Source organism: Ammospiza nelsoni, chromosome 5 (genome assembly GCF_027579445.1).
Source record: "Ammospiza nelsoni isolate bAmmNel1 chromosome 5, bAmmNel1.pri, whole genome shotgun sequence".
In the NCBI taxonomy this organism is placed as follows: Eukaryota; Metazoa; Chordata; class Aves; order Passeriformes; family Passerellidae; genus Ammospiza; species Ammospiza nelsoni.
The window spans coordinates 67,935,184-67,959,600 of NC_080637.1; the positions used below are offsets into that span (position 1 = coordinate 67,935,184).

The 24,417-nt window shown below is 40.9% G+C and overlaps 1 protein-coding gene across 2 annotated transcripts in view; it reads right to left on the reverse strand.

Annotated features, from left to right (window-relative positions):
• Window positions 1-24,417, reverse strand: part of FBLN1 (fibulin 1) — a 63,943-nt gene that overhangs the window by 16,624 nt on the left and 22,902 nt on the right. The window contains exons 5-15 of one of the 2 annotated variants that reach the window (XM_059473125.1): window positions 23,025-23,084; window positions 21,223-21,324; window positions 19,482-19,619; window positions 17,240-17,377; window positions 15,833-15,976; window positions 14,910-15,038; window positions 14,279-14,404; window positions 12,984-13,103; window positions 11,633-11,764; window positions 10,463-10,586; window positions 2,235-2,606 (exon numbers count right to left, since the gene is read on the reverse strand). In XM_059473125.1, the coding sequence (XP_059329108.1) occupies window positions 2,252-2,606; window positions 10,463-10,586; window positions 11,633-11,764; window positions 12,984-13,103; window positions 14,279-14,404; window positions 14,910-15,038; window positions 15,833-15,976; window positions 17,240-17,377; window positions 19,482-19,619; window positions 21,223-21,324; window positions 23,025-23,084 (1,568 nt within the window). In that variant the 3' untranslated portion in view covers window positions 2,235-2,251. Of the gene's footprint in view, window positions 1-2,234; window positions 2,607-10,462; window positions 10,587-11,632; window positions 11,765-12,983; window positions 13,104-14,278; window positions 14,405-14,909; window positions 15,039-15,832; window positions 15,977-17,239; window positions 17,378-19,481; window positions 19,620-21,222; window positions 21,325-23,024; window positions 23,085-24,417 lie in introns of those variants that run through there. The other variant, XM_059473124.1, reaches the window with a different exon arrangement.

Consider the following 24,417-nt stretch of genomic DNA (forward strand, 5'->3'; position numbering starts at 1 on the left):
CACCTTCTGATTAGCTGATGTTTTCCATTTTGCTCATGTTCTCCTGCAGTGGGGACTATGACTGGCAGAAGTTTCTTCCTCAGTGATGAGAATTTTTTTTATTTGTACCTTTCCTTCAAGTTTTCTGCCTCTAGCACAAATTACAGCTTTGGAGATTGATTTCCCTCTGGGCATTTTCATTTAAAGGGAAGAAAGTTAAGAAACAGCTCAGCTGCTCTGATTATTTCCTGAATATAAAATTTTCATTCTTCTAAGGTCCTGGCAGGATTCTTTTTCATATTGTCTCTCAGATTCAGTCAGTAAATTCTTTGGACCAGGAGCTGTGATTAAATTTTCATTTGGAAAATATAAATAGCACCATGTAATTACCTACATGCTCCTGAAAGTCCCAGTGACACTGCAGCATTCAAGCATCTGACACAGGGGAACGTGAGCTTTGTGCTCCTGAATTCCTTGCTAAATACAATTATTGTGGCAGCATTTTACAACACTGAGGGTCATGTTCTCGAACTCCCTTTATCTTAATTTTTGCAAAAATTAAGTTTATTTTTGAATATTTATCCTACTTCATTATGGCCTCATAAGGAACAGAGAACATTTACGTAAAAGCACCTCCTTGTGTGGCAGTAATTAACCCCACGAGCTCAAGTGACATGGGCTGTGCGGTCAGTGTTTAAACCTGGGACTCTCTCCCCACTGGCAGCTTCTGGCACCTTTATAAGGATGTGCCAACAGCCCTATTAAACACTGGCATTCCTTATGGGACCTGAGCTCCCGTCAGCCAGCTGTGGTGAACTTTGCCTTGGGGAACACGTAATGCTCTGGCAGAGTGCTGCAATCCTGCCCTGATCCAGGCATCCAGGAGTCACTCCTTGTGCCCAGGTGATTGAGGCTCATGATCTGGGTTTAGAAGGTTCCCAGTTTCCACCCTTGTACCCTGACTGTGCTGTCAGGACTTATATAGTGAGATATTTTCTCTACAGGTGCATTCCCTTGGATTATTCCCTGTTTTTCTATGGAATGACTGTTCTGCCTGTCTAATGAGCAGCAGAGACACCTGAGCCCAGGGTAGTGTAGAACATTAATTTTTGGCTCACTCTAGGAGTGAGCTTTTAATATTTATCAGCACAAGGACTCAGTGTAATAAATAAATCCTCTTCCAGCTCAGAAAACAAAATAATTCCAAAGACATTCCAGTTGAATTGTTCTTGACTGCTTAGAAGTAAACAAAGAAAGTCAAAGCAAAGGAAGAAAGATCTGGATGTTGGAATTCTGACTGACTTTGCAGAGCACTTATGGTTTGGTGTGATGGTAGTTGTGGATAAAGTCTTTACTGGTCAAAATTTATCAGCTTTCATATGAAAGCTGGAGAGACAAAAGTGTTATGAGACAAATCAAATATCTTTTTCAACTGTTCCTGTAGATGGGAATGTTTCAGGATATAACTTGTGAAACAGAAAGGAGCTCTCTGCTATTAATTGAATGCTGTCATGAAGCTGATTGCTGTTCTGCTGTCATTAGCTTTTCATTCAGCAAAAATTCCACAGAAAGAAAGATGAAATATCTCTCAAATAAATGTTCTTTAGAGGAGATTAGCTTTTGTGCCATCCTTAGAAGCCTGGTGTACCTGGCTTCTAAGGATGGCACAAAAGCTGTACCTGGTGGAAATCCCTATCAGCATTAGCTCATGGAATACAAAGAGAAACAATAAATAGGACAGCTTGAGAATCTGGCTGCACACTTTCATACTGACCCATGTGCTGGGGCACCTCAGGGCTCCTAAGGGTCCAAGTTATGCCCTTGTAACAGATTATCAGAAAATCCACACTATTTACCACACTATTTTCATCACATAAGTGATGAAATTTTCTAGACATGTCTCAGATGAGACAGTTCAAAATATGTACCTATTTTCTTTGGAAAATTTAGACCTAAACCTATGTAACTGTGTAGGATCAGCTGACTCCCCTACTGTGTGAAGTAAATTAATGGCTTTCAGTCCTCAGTATGCTCAGGTAATGAACTCTTAGGCATCAAATTCTGCTTTGTATTATGAGGCAGAGTACACAGAAGAATCTCCACAAATTAGGATGTTCAGTTATGGGGGAAAGTGGAAAACTGTAATGATGATGGCGAATAAAATGCAAGTGCAGCATGCAACAGATGAACTAAAACTTTATTAAAATCAGGGGGGGGAAAAAAGCTACTCTTAGAAGAGAAAGAGTAGCCAGTGATGAGTGCGAGTTAGGGATCAAAGCTGTGCAGAGACAAAGATAAAAAGTTTGGCAATAAATGTGTTGACAGTTCCGTGGCGGGAAAGTCGCATTTGGATTGTCAGAAGAAGGTCTCTGGGCTCTGTGATTTGACGCTGCATGACCACAAGGCCACTGTGGTTGTTCACTTTTTTTGTGGTGAAAAACCCCTCCTGGTTCCCGCTGGTGATGGACAGCTGAATTTTATCCCCAGGGACAGCATTGGAAGGGCCCATGCGGAAAATGTCGGTGGGTACTTGGATGTTGGTGGGGAAAGAGAGGTGATAGTAGGTTATTCTCAGGGGCAGGCTCTGGCACTCCTTATTCTCATTACAAGGCAAGCGCTCACAGCGACTGCAAGAAAAGTGAGAAGACAAGACAAGAGGAAGATTAGCGCACATTTAGCGAGGGGGAGGAAGAGCAGGGGCACTGGGGGTGGGAAAAGATGGGCTGACTTGCATCCTGCATCCACTCTCCAGCCTGGCACCTCACTCACATTGCAAAGGGACAGGAGTTCAATAAGGATGAGCTTGCCTGCAGCTGGGGCTTTGGGAGAAGCGTTGCCATTGTCACAAGTGTTGCCCTTGCTCTGCAGGCACGGGTGGATCAAGTCTGGCACCCCAGCAGGGGTGAGAGTTTATTTTCATTATGTCAGCCAAGCCCCCCCTGGGAGAACACTGCCACTGTTTTCCCCCTTCAAGTTTTATTCTTTTGCTGGTTGGACATATGTTCAGTAAAGGAAGAGACTCTAAATGGCAAGGGAGCTGTCTGTGCCCTGCTTGGGATGTCTGGCTGTATTTTAAGACTGAGTGAAGTATTCTGAAAACCATGTATGTCCAAGGAGTTTGTCTCTGAAGATCAACCTTTTCCTGCTGATATGGCACAAGTATTGCTCTGTGCTATCAGAACCAACCAGTCAGTCTAAAACCAATCTAAGCAAGCCCTGAAAACAAGATCCCATGGCCTGATGTCTCCAGCATGTGTTCTACACGTTCAGTCTGCTCCTGCACAGCCCTGAGTCACAGCAGTGATTTCTCATGACCTTCTGGTGAGAGAGGAGCTTGCCCTCTGCTCTTTCATTCCCTCAGCACCGTGTCACAGTGAAAAATCCAGAGCACCAGCAGGAGACCACCCACACACGCTGGCAGGGAACAACAAACCTTTACATTAGCAGGCACAATCTTCATGCATTCTGTTCCAGAGAGAAGTGAACTCTGTCCAGAAAAATATGGCAGCTATGGGCATCCAAGTCACTGCTGCTTAAGAGCGTTATATGAACACATTAATGAAGATCTGACATCATGGTACCTGGTGGGTTTCAGAAGTGTGCAAAGGATTGCTTACTGGGTGAGATTGCGTGCATTTCAGATTAAAGATATGCCCAAATCACCACACAGGTATCCAAACACCCTTTCAGGCAAGTGTGTGGAAATAAAGGTAGACAACAACGATCTCAGCTGGATGATGAGTTTGCAAAATTTCATCATGATCAGGTTGAGCATTTAGCCCCATATTTGCCTCATGCAAAACTATGAATAAATTAAATTATATTTAATTAATTTAAAGAGTCTCTCCACTCCAAGCAGTATTTGCTCCTCTGGTTGAAATTTTGTAACCCAAACAATTTCTTTCTTTGCCAAGAAATGCTCCAGCATAAAAGCACGGTTTGTTTCTTACCACCTCAGAGAAACCTGAGTGTCCATTTCATTACTTTATTCTGACATGAGTTTGAGCTCCTATCAGCAGCATCTGCTACCAGCAGAGCTGTGGTTCATGAGCAAGCCCCAATTTGTTGCCCATGCACAGTGATCTGAATTCCAGGAACTCCTCATTATATGCAAAATCAGCACTTTCAAGAAGACTAATTAAAAGTACCCTCAGCTCTTCAATTAATGTGTTGCATGTTTTATTTTAATACTTCTTGCAAACAAAAGTGTTTCTTTGAAGCAATTCTTTGAAGATTTGAATGCATTCTTAGTTTTATTCATGAGTTTAAAGATCATGCACAAGTCCTCACAGGATGGCCAGCTAATTAGGTGTGGATACTCTTGAAGTATTTTCAGGTATGGAGAGCTCTGCATTCTTTTCTGAAACGTCATTAATAACTCCACTAAGGAGAATAGCTTGGAGTTGTTAAAATCATGAGGCTACTTGGTTTTGCTGAAATCATGGAGCAAGTTGAGACAGTTCATTCCCTAGCTGGAAATGTTTTCTTCAAGTACAAGTTCTTAGAAGCATGTACGTGCTTATGAGCACTTACACTCTCATAAAGATGCTCTCCCTTATTATTTTATAAAAGTAAAATAAATTTTTAAATTATGGCCAGAATTTTTTTTAAGAGAACAAAAACCAAAGCTTCCAGCTTTCAAAGAAAAAGGATGTTCTGTGGATTCAGAAAGTTATTTGTGAAGATAGATGTGCCTGCAGCTAGGACTAAAATTATTCAAAATTCATCATCTTTTATCTCATGCTTTGGTGGTATGCCCTGCACACTGCACTGTAGGTTCAGTTAATGTGCAGTAATTGCTCCCTCAAATAACCACAAAGGAGAAATGGCAAATATTATTGCTTTCAAGAGCCAAAGTTCATTGTGGGGTCACACACCACAAAGGTGAGGAGCAAAGAGCATTTCAATCCTGGACAGCAGAAAATCACATGGCAGTATTACTATATATTATATTGGCAGTATTATTATATATTATATTATTATAATTCTATTGTTACATAATATGATATTACTTATTATATTAAATATTATATATTTTCAGTCCTTGAAAAACTCTGAAATCAGGTGCATGGCCTATAAAAGTAAGTGTATACTGCTGCTAAATGCTTATTCCTGAATTTGAACCCAGTTTGTTTAGCTCACTTTCTACTCTGTTCTATTATGTTTATTTATGTGGCTGAAATATTGGAAGAATTATTTCAAAGAATATTTCAAATAAATATTTCAAAGAATTACTCCCAGTTTGAATTTCATGTACCAAACACTGATAAATGAAAACTGCCAAAACTGGAGGGACTCCATTTACAGATAATAAATACAACATTTTGTAACAGAAAAACAAGGAGAAAAATATTTTGTACCTTCCCTCACAATCATTTCTGAGTCAGATTTTCACTTCATTGTGCTCAAAGGAGCTGAATGGTATGCAACAATTCCTCACATGCTGAAGGAAAACAAACTTTCTATTAGCAAGATTTATGGCTTTATGGCTTGCTTCCTACATGGATACCAACTCAACATGCTGAACAACTAACCAGGTTTTATTACTGAACTATACCCTCACTACGCATTCTATGCTGCAGATTTCCAGAGCTGCAACAGCCTTGCAGGCCTCCTAGAATATATTCCACTGCAAAGTGAAAAAAATTATAAATATTCCTCTTGCTCCTGCTATTGTTGGTGTGCACCTCTTTTCAGCAGGTTGCACCACATCATGAGGTCCAAGCGAGCCATTGCCACATCAGGGACATTGATGCCAATGATCAGCTGCGCAGGGAAGGTGGCTTTTGTTTTAAACAGAGCAGAACTTCAAGGGAATGAAACCAACTGATGGTTGGTCTTCACAGACAATCCTTAACCAGAGGAGAACCTGGAGCCCCACTGCAGGAAGGGAAACAGGATAGACCAGAGTGGTAATGAGGATGGACAAGTGTTCCGCATGTTGCTCTGGAGATAGAAAGTCTCTAGGACATTTCAAGGTGTAAGGAGACAGAACTATATTCTCTTTTTCCTCAGCACTGAGCCTTTACATCCTATCCTTGTCCCCTTCATCTGTCCTTCCTTATCTTGTTTCTTCTTCCTATCTCCTTTCCTAGCCTATGGCCCTTGCTCCTCACCCAAATATTTGGCATCAGGACTGCCTACTCAGCCAGTGCCAGTCCTCCTCCTGCTCCATTCTCTCCTGGCTGACACAGCTTTCTCAGTTTCCACCTCACAGCCCTAGACCCAAAGCACAGATCCTTTCCCTCAGGACCTTTGTGTGGCCATCCCAAATTATTACTTCCTTTGATGCTCCCCATCCAAATCTGGAATAGGACAGAAAATTCCTTCAAGACCATCGAGTCCAGCCAGAGCCTTGTCACCCAGACCAGAGCACTGAGTGCCACATCCTGGTATTCCTGGGAAACCTTCAGGAATGGGGACTCCACGACCTCCCTGGGCAGCCCCTTCCAATGCCTGACCACCATTTCAGGGAAGAAATTCTTCCCCATGTCCTCTTGTCCTGTCATCAGTTCCCTGGAATCAGCTACCCTTGGGCCATAAGGACCTGTGGTTGCCTCCTTTGTAGTTTTACCCCATTTTCCCTGCTACCCCTTAGGCATCTCCCAGACTCATTCTCCTCACCCTGACAGACCTTCAGATCCCTCCCCCCCCCCCTACATTCAACCTCCTTATCTCCAAGTTTTCAGTTTTTTCTCATTTTTTTCTTCCCAAGCTGGCTCCTCTCTCACCCATGCTAGAAACATCTCACTTATCTGTGAGTTTGGGGCTGTCCAGGCAGGCACACCTGGCCCAGCACAGACTGGGGTCCTCTGCTGTGGCTTTATGGGGCAGCAGGCTCAGACAGCCTGTGCAGCTGGATCTGCATGTCTCAGACTGCTTTGAAGAGCAATAGGAATCTCAGGACCACTAAATCAGAAGAGAACTCTTTGCTGATGGAGAAAAAGACCTCTGTATTGATAGGAAGAATTAAATTGCAGTGAGGGAGATAGCCAAACACAAAGACAGATAGATTGCTATGAAATCCTTATCCTTCAAGGACTTGAAGCAAAAGAACTCTCAGAAAGATTCCAGGTATATCTGAGCCTATTTTGGCATAGAGGAGTGGATTAAGTTTACTTATCAAGGTCTTGATTTCTTAAAAAAGGCTGAATGCAATTTTACAGGCTTTACAAAGTTTGTAATTTTAAAGGTTTCAGAGGATTTTGGTGCAAAAGCAATTTCATAGCAAATGTCAGATTTCTGCTCCATAACATGACAGCAAACTGTTAAAATAAATTTAAAAAAATAAATCACCAAAATGTCTTTAAAACACACAAGCCAGTGTGTTCCTCTCTACACTTGTTCTTGGAAATGGGTGAGCTGCTCTGGCTGAAATTTGCCAAAACTTGAGCCTGAGTCAGACACCTGGCATGTAAAATTTCAGCCATTGGTTATATTTTGGCAAAATTTTAAGGAGTTAAAATATGTCCTAATAATGATAAGCACCAGGCAACCTTAATAATATGCACAGACATGTCTAGAAAATAGAAATAGTTCTCCATTTGGCTCAATGCAGCACGCATCTGATATGCTGCCATAAATGCTTCTTTATCTTTTCTACTATTTTTCTTGGCTTAAATATTACAAATGTTAGACTTCAATGCCATATAAAGAGAAGTTAATTGTTATGCAATTTGAAAACAAAAACTGTTTGGCAAGGCAGTGCAGCAAGTTAAGTTCTATTATGAGGAGCAGCAGATCTTAATCTATCCTGGGAAAAATCCCAAGCCTATAGACAGATCGATGAAAAACAAAAAGCAGAATTTAAGTAAAAGAGATAAAGCCTTCAATAAAATTGTTACCATTTAGATCAAGCCAGGGATTTTGCTGTATTTGGGGAAGATAACACAGAGTGTTATCTTTCCTGCTTCACCTGATGGCAATTGCCACTGCAACAGCCACCATGCAAAAACCTCTGCTTTACAGGTACTGGGTAAAGAAACTTCTGGATCACTGAGTGCTGCTGCGTGTGCATAAGGATTTTAAGGAAAAATAAGAATAAGGAAACATGGATTTACAGGATTGCGGCCTATTAAATTATAGCTATTCCAAAGAAAATAATGGGGAACAGTGTAAAAAAATTCCTGAGGTGCCAGCTGGATGGGAATGGAAAAATAGGTTGTGTTTCTTATGATGTGCCAAGTTGGTGAAACTGGAATGTGTTTTGAATAAAAAGGAGAGAAAAAATGGTATCTATACTAGGTGTGATAAGAAGCCAACTACTTTGATTTTAGAGCCTGGGTGAAAAAGCAATTTAATGTTGTTATCATGCAGAACATAACAAAGATATGCTGGCTATCAGCCCTGCTGGGGTACAAATGCAAAACTGACTCACTCAAGGAGATGTAAATAGTTTGGATATAAAAAGGGTGCTAAAGAGCTGTCTTATGAACTGCTCCCAGTGAGCACCAGGTAATCCCACCCATAAATCCTGATTCCTGCACACTGGTGTAACATTGATATCCTCTGAGTGTGAGAGCACCTGAGGAACCCACTGCTCTTCACCAGTGACAACAATGAATTCACATTCTCTTTGCTTTCTGCAAACATCTTTCCAGCAATGCATTTAGTAACTATCTGTAGCTGTTGAGAGGGGAAAACCTAATAAATCCAACAAGATGGTGACTTAAGGAATTAAAATAATTAGAATTTCACTGAGCACCTGCAGGATTTGTGTCTGAAACCTGATTATAGCCTGAGCAAATCAGAAGGATCTCGCCCTATGAGTAGGTCTGAGTTGGGCAGAGAAAGCCATTACAGAGCAACAACGTAGACACAGAAAAACATTCAGACACTCTACTGCTTTTCCAAAAGATGTCATGTAGCTCAAATAGCCAATGAAGTCAAATACAGATAAGAGAGAAAAATAAATGGAATGTGTGTATGATGTGTATTTTATAAACTGAACTCGGCGACACAGGAATGTCTGTAAGAGCAGAAATCTGCTAATTCTGTCTAGTGGCCCATTGCACAATGCACTTTTAAAACTTTTTTTAAAATTAGGATACCAATGAACCCACAGACTTACAAATAAAAAGAACATCTGCATCATGAGGCGCTGCTTGGTCACTGATATGACAAATTTAATTTAAAATTTAATTCCTATTACCCTTCCCAGAACACAAGCATATTTTATAAATAGCTGGGTTTACACCATGAACTTCCTCTCCAGCATTCTGATCAAACACATCTGCTGTGCCACTTGTATGACATTTCAAAGACTAAGGCTTGAATGCAAACTAACTGATCCCCACAAAATCCCTGAGATGGAGATCAGTGCTGGCTTCATTCCTCAGAGGAGGCACAGAGCTCTCAGGTCTGTCTGACAGATGGTGCCCATACCAACACTGACTGGGAAAAGCAACAATGGGCTGATAACAAATGGGATTTGTCACTTTTCCTCCCTGGCTGGTGGAGCTCACACTTACCTGAGAACAGGGCACACAAAGGGACCATGAAGCAGCCTTTGGAAGGGTGGCCAGAAAGCCACAGGGCAGGAGGAAAAGCATCACTTTGACCAGCCATAAACTCTAGCTGCACAACTGAGAGTTTGCAACAACTTCTCCTCTCAGCTGGCTCTATTTGATGGGTATAAAAGAGCTGCCAGCTGCCTCTCCTCCCAGAGCTGTCTCCTATTTTCTACACCAGAATGCACAGACTAGGTTAGATGCACTGAGCTAGGTTAGAGACAAAATTATGAGCTGCAGCTAATATACCACCCTTGCTAGGATTCCCAGGGTTTTAATACAGAAAATTGGATGGAAATTGAAAGAGGGGAGATTTATGTATGGTATTAGGAAGAATTTTTTATTGTGAGAATTTTAGGTTTTTTTATTGTAAGAGTTTTTTTACTGGAACAGGTTGGCCATTGAGGTGGATGCCCCAACCCGGGCCCGTTTGAGTATGGCCTTGAGCAGACTGGTCTTGTGGGACATGTCTCACCTGTACATGGCAGAGAGGGTTGGGACTAGATGATTTTTAAGGTCCATTCTAACCCCTTAATATTCTAGGATTCAATTAAATGGTACCAAAAATAAGACATTCTTGCAATGCTTTGCAACGGTACAGGGGAGAATTCAGAGAGGGAGCTAAAAAAGAAGCCTTTAGCTGAAGTGTGAAGGTAAGGAAAGACTGTGGGTGATTCTGAAATAAAAGCCAAGGATTTCAAAGTCCAATGTAGCCCTCCTATCAGGCTGCCTTGCAAGGGAACCAGACAGAGTATCTGCTTGTGGCTCTGGAGATTATTATGGTGCAAACCACTAACTAATGGCATTTCTTAAGGGAGTATCTTTTTTCTTAGAAAGAGGAGCATGATGAAAGAAACCAGACTTGTGTGGTAGGCCTGCCAACACAGTTCATATTTGCTAGAAACTGCTCTGTGCTCAGCCAGCAGTGGCATGGCACTGAGGAGATGGTGCCACCTTGGAAAGAAGGTACTTACGTGTCGCCTGACTTGCGGTAATTCTCGGGGCATTCCAAGGACAGGCAGCGGAAGCCGCCCTGGATGTTGAAGCAGGTCTCGTTGAAAGAGCAGTTGTGGCTTTCTGCAACACACTCATCGATATCTGCCAAAGGGAAACAGGGGTGTGGGTTAAACACAGGCTTCTCCTCTCCTTGCAGGTGCAAGACAATGACAGAATCACAGAATCACAATGTTGGGAGAGACCTTCAAGATCATTGAGTCCAACCCATTCCCTGACACCTCAACTAAACCCTGGCACCCAGTGCCACATCCAGTCCTTTCTTAAACACACCCAGGGATGGTGACTCCACCACCTCCCCAGGCAGGCCATTCCAGAATTTTATCACTCTTTCTGTGAAAAACTTTTCCTAATATCCAACCTGTATTTCCCTTGATGCAGACTGAGACTGCGTCCTATGGCTCTGTCAGTGCTGCCTGGAGAAAGAGCCCAACCCCACCTGAGTGCAGCCACCTTTCAGGATTGTGGAGAGTGATAAGGGCACCCCTGAGTCTCCTTTTCTCCAGGCTAAACACCCCCAGCTCCCGCAGTTGTTCCTCACAGGGTTTGTGTTCCCAGCCCCTCTCCAGTCTCACTGCCCCCTCTGGATGCACTCAAACATCTCAATGTCCTTCCCAAACTGAGGGGCCAGAACTGGACACAGCACTCAAGATGCAGCCAGTATCCTTTCAGGTACTGCAGAACATGGGGCGCAATTAAACATTACTGCAGGATTGCAAGGGGAGGACAGAAGAACAAAAAAGAACACTAACCCAACCAACCAGCAAGAAGAAGAAAAAGAAGAGCAGCAGTGCCACTAAGTGGACAAGACCTAAATATTTGCTGACATGTTTACAGCAGGATATTTCCTTTTAATGGCTAAACCAACTCACAGCACTGGAAATTTCACTGTAAGAATTTTTATTAATATTTTTATTAATATTTTTAAAAGTAGTCTCTACTGAATTACTTTGTAACTGAAATTTCCTGTATATTTATTACAAAAAAACCTGATTTCTTCAAATGTTGAGCTTATGTTGAGCTGAATTACATATCATGTCATAGGAAAGGCATTTTTTCAAATACAAAAACTGCTATAACTTGTCAGAATTCCACAATGCTTGAGGTCTCCCTGCAGTTGTTGAACCCACCTTGGCAGTTGCGTGCATTGGGTGCCAGCCTGTAGCCAGTGGAGGGGCAAGTACATTGAAAGCTCCCAGGAATATTGACACATCTAAAGGAACAGATGTGTCCTCCAGTGGGCAAAGCACATTCATCAATATCTGCAAGGAAAAAAAAACACCACTAATTTTCTAGGTGTTCATGACACTCAGCCCAGTGCGCATGGACAGTGCTCCTGCTATGACCTTCAAATACAACTTAATGATTCTAATTTCTGGGCAATGAAGAAGATCATCAGATATGTGTGGCTCTAGACAACAACATCTAAATAGCAAAGACTTTCAGGAATAAATGGAACTCTGGAGAAAATTAAAAGCTATATGAGAGCCCAAGAGACAAAGTAATGGATGAGAGCCAGCACCTTACAGTGACATGTATTGTAGTGCTTTATAAAAGGGAGGGAGAAGAATAGTTTTATCCTTGCTTTTACAAAAGGAAATCAACATTAGGTATTCTGCCCAAGGCCTCACTGTTTACTAAGTCTTGGAGACCTAAGTCCAAGCTCAGTATCTTGTCCATGAGGTCACACCCACATCTGTGACTGCGTTCACAGGGGTCCAAGGATGAGGGAAGAGATGAGGATCTGATTCCATGTTTCAGAAGGCTGATTTATTATTTTATTATATATATTATATTAAAACTATACTAAAAGAATAGAAGAAAGGATTTCATCAGAAGGCTAGCTAAGAAGAGAAAAAGAAAGAATGATAACAAAGGCTTGTGGCTTGGACAGAGAGTCCGAGCCAGCTGACTGTGATTGGCCATTAATTAGAAACAAGCACATGAGACCAATCAAAGATCCACCTATTGCATTCCACAGCAGCAGATAATCAATGTTTACATTTTGTTCCTGAGGCCTCTCAGCTTCTCAGGAGGAAAATTCCTAAGGAAAGGATTTTTCATAAAAGATGTCTGTGACAATCTTCCTTGTATTTGAGAATATGTTAGATCAGAACCAGCCACAAAAAGAGGATATATCAAATATTACCGAGTAATATCATGTATGACATATGTAACACATAAATATGCTTGTATCTCCACTTGCTGAACACTAGAAATTCTGGTAACTCCTCAGGAAGAAGACAAATCTCTGTCAAGTTATAAAAGTGTGCCAAGCTACAATTCAGTGTGAACAGCAAAAATGACACCACACATACAAAGAGATGCCTCTAGAAAAGGGCATGGGCGGGAGACCTTCATTAAATACAGTTAGAAAATAAAGAAAATACTGAAGAGACTCAAATGTTAAAATGAAAAAATTACATGGAATTGCTCATGTTTGTTGCAGCAAGAATAAGGAAGGAGCACCACAGGGCTCACCTTCACAGGAAATGCCATCGATGTCGCTGAGCTGGAAGCCCCGGCGGCAATAGCACTGGTAGGAGCCGTACACATTGGCACACTCTTGGCTACAGGGGTTGCTCTCACACTCATTCAAATCTGGAAGGCAGAGTTATACACCTGAATCACAAATTTCTTGCAATGTTCACCACTCCTAGTACTGGAATTGGATAAAATTTTGGAATGTAATTTTTTTAATTGAAAAAGGATGGCACACGTCACTGAGTAACTTGGAAATAGGGGGCTCTCAGTGTGCTACTCTTAAGAGGCAGTATAGGTTAATTTTTACTGTGCTATAATTTCCTCCTGTACTTCAAGGTGTGAGACTGGGAGGCAGTCTTTAGGCCAACACTTATGTTTTTGTGTCTGGATATCAGCAAGACAGGTTTTGAACCTAATTGAGTTGAATCTCCCTTCAAAGTGCAGCAAAAGCAGACCCATGGACCTCTGCATCACAGAATCACAGAACCTATCAGGCTGGAAAATACCTCCAAGACCATCGAGTCCAACCTGTGACTAAGCTCCATCTTGCCACCCAGACCAGAGCACTGAGTGCCAGGTCCAGCTGTTCCTTGAACATCTACAGCAGGGGACTCCACCACCTCCCTGAGAAGTCCCTTCCAATGTCTCACCACCCTTTCAGGGAAGAAATTCTTCCTGATGTCCAACCTGAACCTTCCCTGGTGCAGCTTGAGGCTGTCATCCTGTCCTGCCAAATGATGCACTCTAAGGGTGATATATTCAAGCTGTGGGCTATAGTGGCCTCAACTAAGCACAGCAGCATTTATGTAATCAGAGATACTGCACTGTGATGATTTCTCATGCCATTCCAGTGCAGTCTTGCAAGGTAAAAAAAAAAAAAAAAAAAAAAAAGTAAAAGTAAAATTAAAAAATTTAAAAAACAGCTATTAAAAATTTTAAAAAACAGCTAAAAGAGCAATGAGCTGTGTCACTATAGGACACAAAATAACACGACGCGCACACGCAGCTCTTCCAAGGTTAAAAGAGAGTTTTTAATTTCTGACTCCAACATTTATAGACTTCCAAAAGTGACAGTGGATTGGAGGGTGAAAGTGCCACCTCTCCAATGACACTGGACAAACCAACAGTCCATCAAATTTCTCCTCCTCCATAAAAGAACACAAAACAATAAGTTATTTACATAAAGTGTGTGAGAAAGTTCGTTACAAGAATGTAAACATCAGAAGGCTTAGAAAAACTTAAAAATCAGGGTGACAGAGCTGCTTCTCACATTCCATAACTGACAGCCCTACCTTCACAGGATCTGCCATCAGCTGAAAGCTTGAAGCCCATGGTACAAGTGCAGTAGTAGGAGCCAGGAGTATTCTCACACTTGTGAGCACAGAGGCGGCCTGGGTAGCGCCTGCATTCGTTGATATCTGCAATGACAAACACACAGAGGGCTCTGTGGATGGATGGGCTGCCCCACTGCTACACCAGCCTGGACAAGAATGCGATTATAAAAGTTTGATTGTTGTTTTCCAGATTTAACTTTCATACTAAAGAGAGAAGATGCCCTCAAAATGCTCATTTAGAAGCACACCAGAGTATAATTGGATTAGATCTATACAGGAGAAAGTTGCTTTGATCTTCCAAAGGAATCTTTTGCTGTAGGTGTTGATAAAAATATTACAGAAAACAATTACACATACTCTCACAACCTTACCTTTTAACAGGACAGCAGATAACATGTTGACAATACTAATACAGCTTCCTTTGAAGTACCAGCAGTTCTTTAATATGGTTTTAGAGCCAGCCAAATAACGTAGCAGTCAATTCTGCATTCTGATAACAGAGGCTATGCACAGAGCAGTAGCATTCTTTACACAGGATCATTCTGTAAGTGCTATGGCTGCAGGTATTTAGGTTGATGGTGCAACTTACCAATGCAGGTCCTGCTGATGACATCAAAGCTGTAGCCAGCTTTGCACTCGCAGCGATAATTGCCTGGGGCATTGATACAGACGTGCCCTTCTCCACAGGGCTGGTTGGAGGATGAGCACTCGTCCACATCTACAACAAAAAGTACACTTCTAACTATGCAGGCTGAGAGAAGAACATGTTAACATATTTTTTTGGTCCTCTGGTGGTTATAAAGTGTTTTGGAACAGAAAACAAGGTGTTATCGTGTCTCAGCTTTCACAAGATCAGAGTCACAAATGCAAGCTATTCCTACCAAAGCAGGTTAGCTCTAAGGTGTCCTTAATGTTCATGGACTTGGGATGAAAACAATGAAGTAATCAGGCAATCTCTGGAGGAATTCAGGTGCAAAATTGTTTTATTATGCATATTCATATTTGTGAATCATATTTTCATCTAGTCTAAGATGTCTGAGATCCAGAGTCATAAGTAGAGCTTTGATAAGCCACTCACAGAAATTGAGAACGCATACAAAAATGCCTGTCTTTGCTAAAACCATCTCAGTTAAAAGCCAGCCCAATCTATATTCTTCAGTGTTACTTGAATGGCTTCTCTGGGGTGTTAAGTCGACCTTGAGTTATTTCTCTGTAATAAGGAGATTTGGGACCACACAGCATTGTTCCACTGATGCAGTCCCAGCCAATGCCATTTATGGGGGCTGATAATAATTACTCCTCAAAATGTAGGATTTCCTGAGTTTTATGAAGGACAGAGGGTGGATGCTTGACATTCTTCACTTGCTGGGACTGCCATGAGGGAAAGAACAGTATCAAGAATTGACTGTAGGAATGACAAAAACCTGGACAAAGCGCAAGAAACTGGTAAACATAAATTATTTATCTGAGTTCTTTTCTTAGAACTGCTTTTTCTTCCCAGCTGCCACTCACCTACACATCTTGTTCCATCTTCATTGAGGTGGTAACCTCGGCCACAGCTGGGTGAGATTCTCTGGCAGGTGAAGGAGCCATCAGTGTTAATACAGATCTGCCCAGCTGGGCACGGCATGTTGGTGCTCAGGCACTCATTGATATCTGCAAGAGCACAAGTCAGTGTAACTCTTTCTGGTCCCAACAGGTTTAAGGCAAGATGCTCTCATTATGTACATAATGAGAACTTCACAGAGAAAAGTTCTGCCTGTGGGAGAAGACAACTGTTCATGACATTTTAGCTCCACTGATACAAAGCTTCCTGAGTGAAAACCGGGGAGGTATAAAAGCCATAGAAACCACTGAAAAACAGTGGAAATTTGGTATAGAACTGGTATTTGTTTCAAAGCCTTTAAAAGTCTCTCCTAAACATACTTATCAACAGTTCAGTTCACCAGCTTAACCAGTTCTGCTTCAGCCTGTGTGTTCTGATGGACCTCTTAGCTTCTACATGATGATCAGAGTCACAAATCCAGCAACAAAATCCCCTTAACTCCACATAGAGTAGCATTTGATTCCCAGTGCATAAACTTAGGCTGTGAAACTGCCTAAATGTTTTGAGCAAATGCATTTTATGTGTCTTTACTGATGTTCATGACAGCAAGTTAATCAAAATCTGCCACGGAGCTGGCACTACCTGTGGCAGGCGTGTGCTTGCAAAGGGCTTGCTGTGCACAGGCACTGGCCCCCCTCATTTTGAAGGCTGCAGTTTTGTTTTCAGTCTGTTTCCAGTGTCAAATTTCAACTCTACAGGAGAACAAGGGGCTGATAATGAGTGCAACTTGGCAGCAGCTGCTGCTTGGCCAGTTCCACAAGTCCAAGGCTTGCTATGCCAATGGGGGAATTAAAAGTTGAGTTGAGACTTGAAAATAATACTCAAGGGAGTAACTGATAGATTTGTAGGTCACATTAGACAGATCCATATAAAGTCTGCTGGAAACCAGTAATTTTAATGGATTTATACGAAGGGTTTTGGGGAGTCTTGGAAACAAGGCATTGGCCTGACAAGATTGTCATCAGTCTTTAAAGTGAAACTCCTCTCCACAGTATGTTATACCTGTCCCATCTTCTCATACACAATCAGATGGGCTTTAACATGGGACAGGTATGGAAAGACCTACAAGCCTGTAAAACCAAGCAGACTAATATCAAAGGGTGTTCCAGAGAATGCCATACTTACAGATTTCTACACAAACCTTTGGCTAAAACCTTTTGGATAGAGTTAGAAAAAAATATATGACAATTTTTTTACACATTTTGCTTCAGATAAAACACCCAAAGACTTAAGCAGCTAACCACCTACGCAACAAAGTACAACTTTTCTCCCAGCAGCATTTGAGCATTCCCCAAGACAAGAGCAAGCCTTACCAATACAGTTGCCCAGTGCATCCTGTATAAACCCACTCATGCACTGCAGCTTGGGGCGGCAGCGGAAAGATCCTGGAGTATTCTGACAGATAAAATCGGGGGGGCAGTTATGAGTACCAGTCTCACACTCGTCAATATCTGGTACGTCACAAAAAAAAATTGTTAGCAGGAATTAGACGGGTTCCTTCACTGCATTTCAAAAATATGACATAATTAAAATCATCACATAGATTAATCCTCAGCGTACCTTCCTGGAATCCTGTGATCCAGGATCAATCTGACTTATTACCTCAAAAAATATCTCAATAAAACCAGATAGGTTAAGAATTTTTTACAATTTTACTACTAATTTTATATATAGGGGAGTGTCTGTGCATATCATGCTTTGCAAGTTTAGTTCTCACAACTAAATGATTCAAAACTATTATAGACTACCTAAAGCATCACATTCAGCCTTGATTCAGCAGTGTGCTGGGATTTGAAGTCAGGAAGATTTAATAAGCCAACTGCAATTTTAATTTTAGCTTTAGATCCAATGCAGATATTGTTCATTTCTTTCATAAGTGAATTAATTGACCTCGATTCCCATCCATATTAAGGCTTGAAATCCCTGCATTACCATGCTTTAAAATGCACATAAATATTACTTCTGATTACTTTAATATTCTACTCCAGTTCAGAATAGACAATAAATATTTCTGAATAAATTATTGTTCATGTAAAGCAGATAAAGGAGATAACAGCAAATGAGGCTTCACTCAGGAATGTAGTCCTGTCCACATAAAGCAACTAAAATGTAATATTTGCCAACTGGCAATGGGATTAAATCTCCTAAAGCTATCAAAATATAGAAAATCTCCAGTAAAAGGATAACTCATCTTTCTCATTCATGTTGATACAACAGTAGCCCCAGAGCTTTGTGGGACTTAAAAAATGCATGTGGAGACCATTTGAATTAATAGTGAAGTGGGTTTAGCAGGGTTCTACATGTAGCACAGCTCAGTCATGTTACTTGGCATTTAAAAACCATACATGACTATTTTTATCACTTCACATAGCATTAATAATTAACATTATTAGCATATCTTACCCAGATAAGAACTTTCTAGCCTTAGTTGTGGGTATAATTTACTATCTGTGCTCCTTTTTTTCCAACAGAAAAATATGTTAATCCTTGCCAGTAAGCTATTTGTTGACCTAAATCTGATATTATTCAAATCACTCAAAGTGTAACTTTAAAGGGATCACAGTTACACCATGATACTTTCAAAAACATTATGTGATGTTCTACAGGTTTGGCACTGGAGTTTGTTCATCAGCTTTTTTTATTCAATCTATTTATTATTCATCACTGATCAGTTCCTACAGTAAAACCTTACCTAGAATTTTGATTGAGTTAATTTACTCAGTGGAAAGAAATTAGTTTATTTATAAAGCAGTCTAAGCTTAGGGGGAACAGACATGGTGAAAACCAATTCCACATCAACCAGAGTTTGCTGCTAATTTATATCTCTATAAAGGCAGCACACCAGGTGAAGTTACAGATGCACATAAGAGCATTCTTTAAGCTAGATGGAACTTGAAACAACTAAATTTTTAGTAAGGAGGACTGTTACCTTTGTGTTCAAACACAGCTACTCAAGAACAGTGGTTTTAACCCCTTTACGTTTTTAAATCCCTAGGAATGCTGGGATTAAGAAATGAATCCCTTTGTAACCTCCTGAGGATAAAAGCTTGCTTTCTTTTTCTAAAGATGCATTTACCCTCATATTTTCAAACTGAATCACCTGGTTGCTCCACTTGCCACACTTTGTTTCACACTCCAGATTGTGCAAACTTGATTCATTCAGGTGCATCCAAACCATCAGATATGCTCCATGAGGTACTCCACTCACAAATGAGCCATCAATCCCACAGACCAGACTGGAGCTAGCCAGAAACAACCTCCAGGGTATTGTGTGTATTGTGAGTTCTGGCCTTGCTAATCACCTGGTTTAGTCCCCAGAGCAGCTCCTAACATGCAACACAAACTGCCAGTGTGAAATGCAGTTATCTCTGCTGGAAATCTTTGCAGCAGCCCCCAGCTGCACGATCTGGTTATTTGCTGGGAAAACTGCTGTCCTTGAAGTGTGTGTGCCTCAGTTACGTGTGTATTTACCAAAAGCCAAAGAGCATGACACAATGATGTGCATAGTTTTTAATTTAAGCCTGGAAGATGCTGCTTTCTGTGCACAGGACATACCTTTGCAACGACTGTCATCCGTGAGCTCGTAGCCAGTGCCGCAGCTCGTGTCGCGCTGGCAGCGGAAGGATCCCAAAGTGTTGACACAGGTCTGGCCAATCCCACAGTTGTGCGTCCCAGTGATACATTCATTAATATCTACAACAGGCAAAATTATTTAAAAGTAAATAAGAGAGAGCAAATAAGAAGCATGATGTCCCTGGGAAAAGACCAGGTGGAAGGCTCGCTATGAGCACACCTCCAACCAGGCATTCCTCTGAGCATCTGAACTCAAAGGTGGGGATTTGGCCTCACATCCACATCCTGCTACACTGCTGTCACCAGGACATCAGCCAGCAAAGACATTGGGATCCTGTTGGAACCAGGACTTGCTGATACACTGTACTTAAGAAGAGGAAGTTTAACTGAGAGAGAGCAGAGACTCAACATCATCTAACTGTGTCTAGTAGTCAATGATGTCTCTGGAGATGTCTGAAGTTGTTACAGCCAGGATGTGTAAACACGGTCTGCTGTTGGCAGTGTTTGGTTTATGTTGGACTCAATGATCTTTAGGGTCTTTTCCAACCTCAGTGATTTCATGGTCAGATTATAGTGACTTTATGAAAGAGGCAAACTTTCAGAAATCCTTGCCTTGCTCTGCATCCCACCAACATATAGTTGAGGGACTCTCTGAGCCAAGTTGTGACTTTCTACTTCACAGCTACTGATAGACATTTCCTTCGTGAAATTCTTTTTCATTTTAACTTTGAATGCGTAAGAAAATCTGACATCCACGTGTATTAAATGTAAAAGCTCTTCCTTTTCCCATGTCCAACTAGGTTAGTGTTAATCTGACCAATCACCAAGATTTATTTTATATTCTGAAGTTTCTATCTGAGGTACTTAAGATTACATTTCCAGTCACTGACAGAAAAAGGCACTCTTCATCTGAAACACCTGTCGCCCTTGAACAGCTATGCAGGATGGGCAAGGTGAGCTGTGCCCTGGAAGGGCTCACATCCCTCAGCCACAGGGAGCCTGGGCTCACTAGCTCAGAACCAAATGCCACATTGCTCCTGCCTGGAGTCAAATGCAACCTCGATCCCAGCCCATCTCATTTGATGCCACAGATCAGAATATGCTGACTTGGAAGGCACCCACAGGGATCATTAAATCCAGCTCCTGGCCCTGCACAGACACCCCAACCATCCCCACTGTGCATCCCTGAGAGCCTTGGCCAAGCCCTCCTGGAGCTCTGGCATTCCCTGGGGAGCCTGGGCAGAGCCTGACCACGCTCAGGGGTGCAGGAAAAATCAGTTCTTCTTCTGGGAGAAACTAACAATCCTCCCTTGACAGTTGCCATGCCACTCATGGAGTCCAGAACATTAATCCTTTCTGTCAGTTGTGTCCTTAACAAGCTAAAGAATCCTACTCTATTTATTTTGTCTGCCTTATCAATAACAATCCACTTTTACAAGAGAGAATAGGGATTCTGTTTTGGTTTTATTCACAACAACAAACTCAAACTCTGCCTCTTCTCCATTCTAAATTCTCCACCTTTTCCACTGGCCCTTTTCTTAACTTAATTTCCCCACAATTCTCATTTCAACACTCCATTCAAATCAACATTTTATGACTTCATCTCTTTCCCCAGCTGACATAAGCATATTCTGCTCTCTTCTCTCTGGGTATTTTTGTATTTGTTCTTGCTCTTTTAAAACAAGAATGTTTACAATCAAACCAATGGCTTTATTTCTTTTACCTTCACAGGTGATACCATCTGGTTGAAGCTGATATCCAACAAAGCAGGAGCAGACATAACTGGATCCTGTGTCTCTGCACTGCTGGGAGCAGGGACCACCACCTAATGGACATGTTAAAAGGCCTCGTGTAATTAAGAGGCTCTTCACAGGAACTGAAACAAACCACTAATTTATAGGATACTTGATTTATTTAGAAAATAAGTTAATACACATATACAAAAGAAAGGGCTAAGCACTGAAAGCTCTAAAAATTAAAGAAAGAAGGATTATTGAGGCAAACAGAAAGGGAATACTACAGAGAATTTACACAAAATTTGGCTCATCATTAAGAAAACCTTTGCTGACCTTGTTAAAATAGAAATTAATATAAAAATGTTTCATAATCTAAAATTAGAGAAAAGCTTATATATTTCCAACAACAAATATTTGTTGTAAAGCTGCAGATATTCTTAGTACAAATAGAACCCATATCCTGTTTTTTAGAATGGCTGGATAGGCATTAAACAAAAGGTGTGAGATAGGCAGAATCCATGTGAGAAATTGCAGCTATAATATGTTATTATAAATAGTTTTTAAAGTACAACAATTTCTAATGAGGACAGGGCCATTGATGCATCACTGAAAATTAGGTGGAACCATAGTTTTGCAGTTGAGATCAAGATCCTCTGCTTTCTGAATTTGTGCTAATACTGTGAGCTCCATCCTGACACAGTAAAACCTGTAGTGGGAGTGTTAGAAGAACAGAATTAATTTCCCCATGTTATATGAAGGTGCTCCAAAACAAATTGCTGGAAGTTCCATTTGCTAGGAAATTTAAGTTTCCCCTGTTAAAGTTCAGGAAATTAGAAGTTTTGGCATGTCAAGTTTATCAGAAAATATACTGTAGACAGAGCCACCAATTGGCAATTAGCAAGACCAATCCATCTCCTGCAGGCAGCTGATTAACTGAGAAATACAACAACTGATTACATGAAGAAATAATGCCAGGAAAATATGTAACACATATTTCTATGTCATCTCCTCTAATTAGCAACTGGAGACAAGGAGGAGAGGCACTGCTGACTCTGGCTCACTAATGACCTGGTAGATATTCCCACCCTCTCCAGAGTGTAACAGCTGTAGAACGTGGAGCACAGTAAATAATTTTTCAACTGGAATATAAGCCTATTAAATTGATTTTATCCTAAATACATTTCTGAGCTCTGAAATGCTGGCAGAAAACAGTGAATCACTGCTGGTTTTGGTTTATAGACATGTAAATCATAAGTGACAAGCAATAAATCAGAATATTTAGCACAGCAATATTCCAAATGCACATTTCCAAGGAGGCAGAGCAGCATGAATAATCAGAACAGCCTCTTTTGTTTTCCTTTTCTTCAGGTGATGCATCTCAAATATAAACAAGTTTAATTTCATATTTAAACACCCTAATATTCAAACACCAGGAGAATAATAAAATATGCACATATTTAATATAGGATCACCACATTCTGAAAAATCCAAAGTACTCCACAGGTTAAAGGGTGGCACTTCTGAGGTATTACCCACAAGAGGTTAAGTAGAAGTTAAATGTATTGTCTCAGCTTCAGTTGGATAAGATGGACTGCACTGTGAGAGACAATGCCTCCCTTATATTTGGGCACTATTTAGGCATCACATAATGGCCCATTACTCCTTGGAAAAGCTCTTCCTCATGTTTTACTTTTACCCATAACCATCCTAGGCAAAGGGCTTTGGCTAGATCTAATTTGGCTTCACTTTACAGAAAGGAATCGCAGCAGAGCTGGCCAGCAGGACTCACCTCTGCAGCCATCATGCAGATAAGGATCTTCTTGGTCCAGCTCCTCCTTTGAAATGTCAACTAAAAAGAGGAGAGATAGGCATTAGAGGAGAAGGCACTTTTCTTCTCATTGTAAAACACTGTGTGCTTGGGATGGAACTCACACCAGGGTTTTGGACAAACCAGAACAAAATTAAAAAGCATTATTTACATATTTTACAGCTATTTCCTACTTAAATTTGACATTCAAATGCTCATGGCCATGGGGCACTTTTCATCTGAGTGATTCAATATGAAAGTCATATGTGATCATAGATTACATGTGGACTGATATTTTCAAACACAGGTTCTTAATGCCAGGCATTTAACCAGAGCTTAACCTCATTTCCATAAGGCACATTGTTGGGGCATGCTCGGCTTCCACTGACTTTGTAGTAGCTTGGGGTACTCAGAGATTTAATGAGAATCAGATTAACCTCAGCTATTTATTTGGATTTCATTTCAAAAAGAACTCCACATCTAAGTTTTTGGGCACATACTTAGAGCATTCTTTCAAACATACTTACATACTTCTACTTTTTATATATATATACATATACATATACATATACATATATAAATATAAATATAAATATATAAATATAAATATATAAATATATACTTATTGAAGAGTTTTGATCTGTGGTATTCCTGCCACACATACATATTCCAAGAGTCCATTCTCTCCACATGAGGACATACAAGGGCCAAAGACATCTTGAACTCACTGCATCCCCAAAGAACCAGCTAATGGACTTTCTCCAATCCCACAGCTTTGAACACAGGGGCAAAGGTAGGTTGGTAGTGGGCAAAAACACAGTCCCAAAAGCCCCAGACAAATGAAAGTCTATAAGGGTCAGTCTTGTACTTATTCATCCTCTTCAGCTCTGTGGACTAGTTTTGGAAAAGGGTGTCAGGAGCTGCTGCCATCTAGGTACCCTTCTTTTTGGTAATAAATGAAAGAGTTTCCACACTTCCTGGAGATCTTAGTTGTCCCAGGCACTCCAGGCATTTCAAATACCCCTGGTTTGTGGGCATTTGCCTCTCACACAATGGCAACGTTTGCATTCTGCTGAGCTGGCAAAGGCCCTCTAGCTTTTCAACACAATTTAAGAATTGTTTGTTGATTTTCATTCTAATTAAACATTTTTCAGTGGGCAAAATGCCAGTAAAATTAATAGCTTATATTCAGCTTCCAAGGTAAGATCATTGGTTGCCAAAATAAGCTCTCATACATTTCATTTAAGTTGACACCAGAAACTGAGTGACCTCTTTCTGCCTCTTATTTTTAACAGCAGCCTTTCAGCTATCACTAGCCCAAAAAAATGAGTTCCAAAACATGCATCAATAAATTACTCAGATGAGATGTCACATT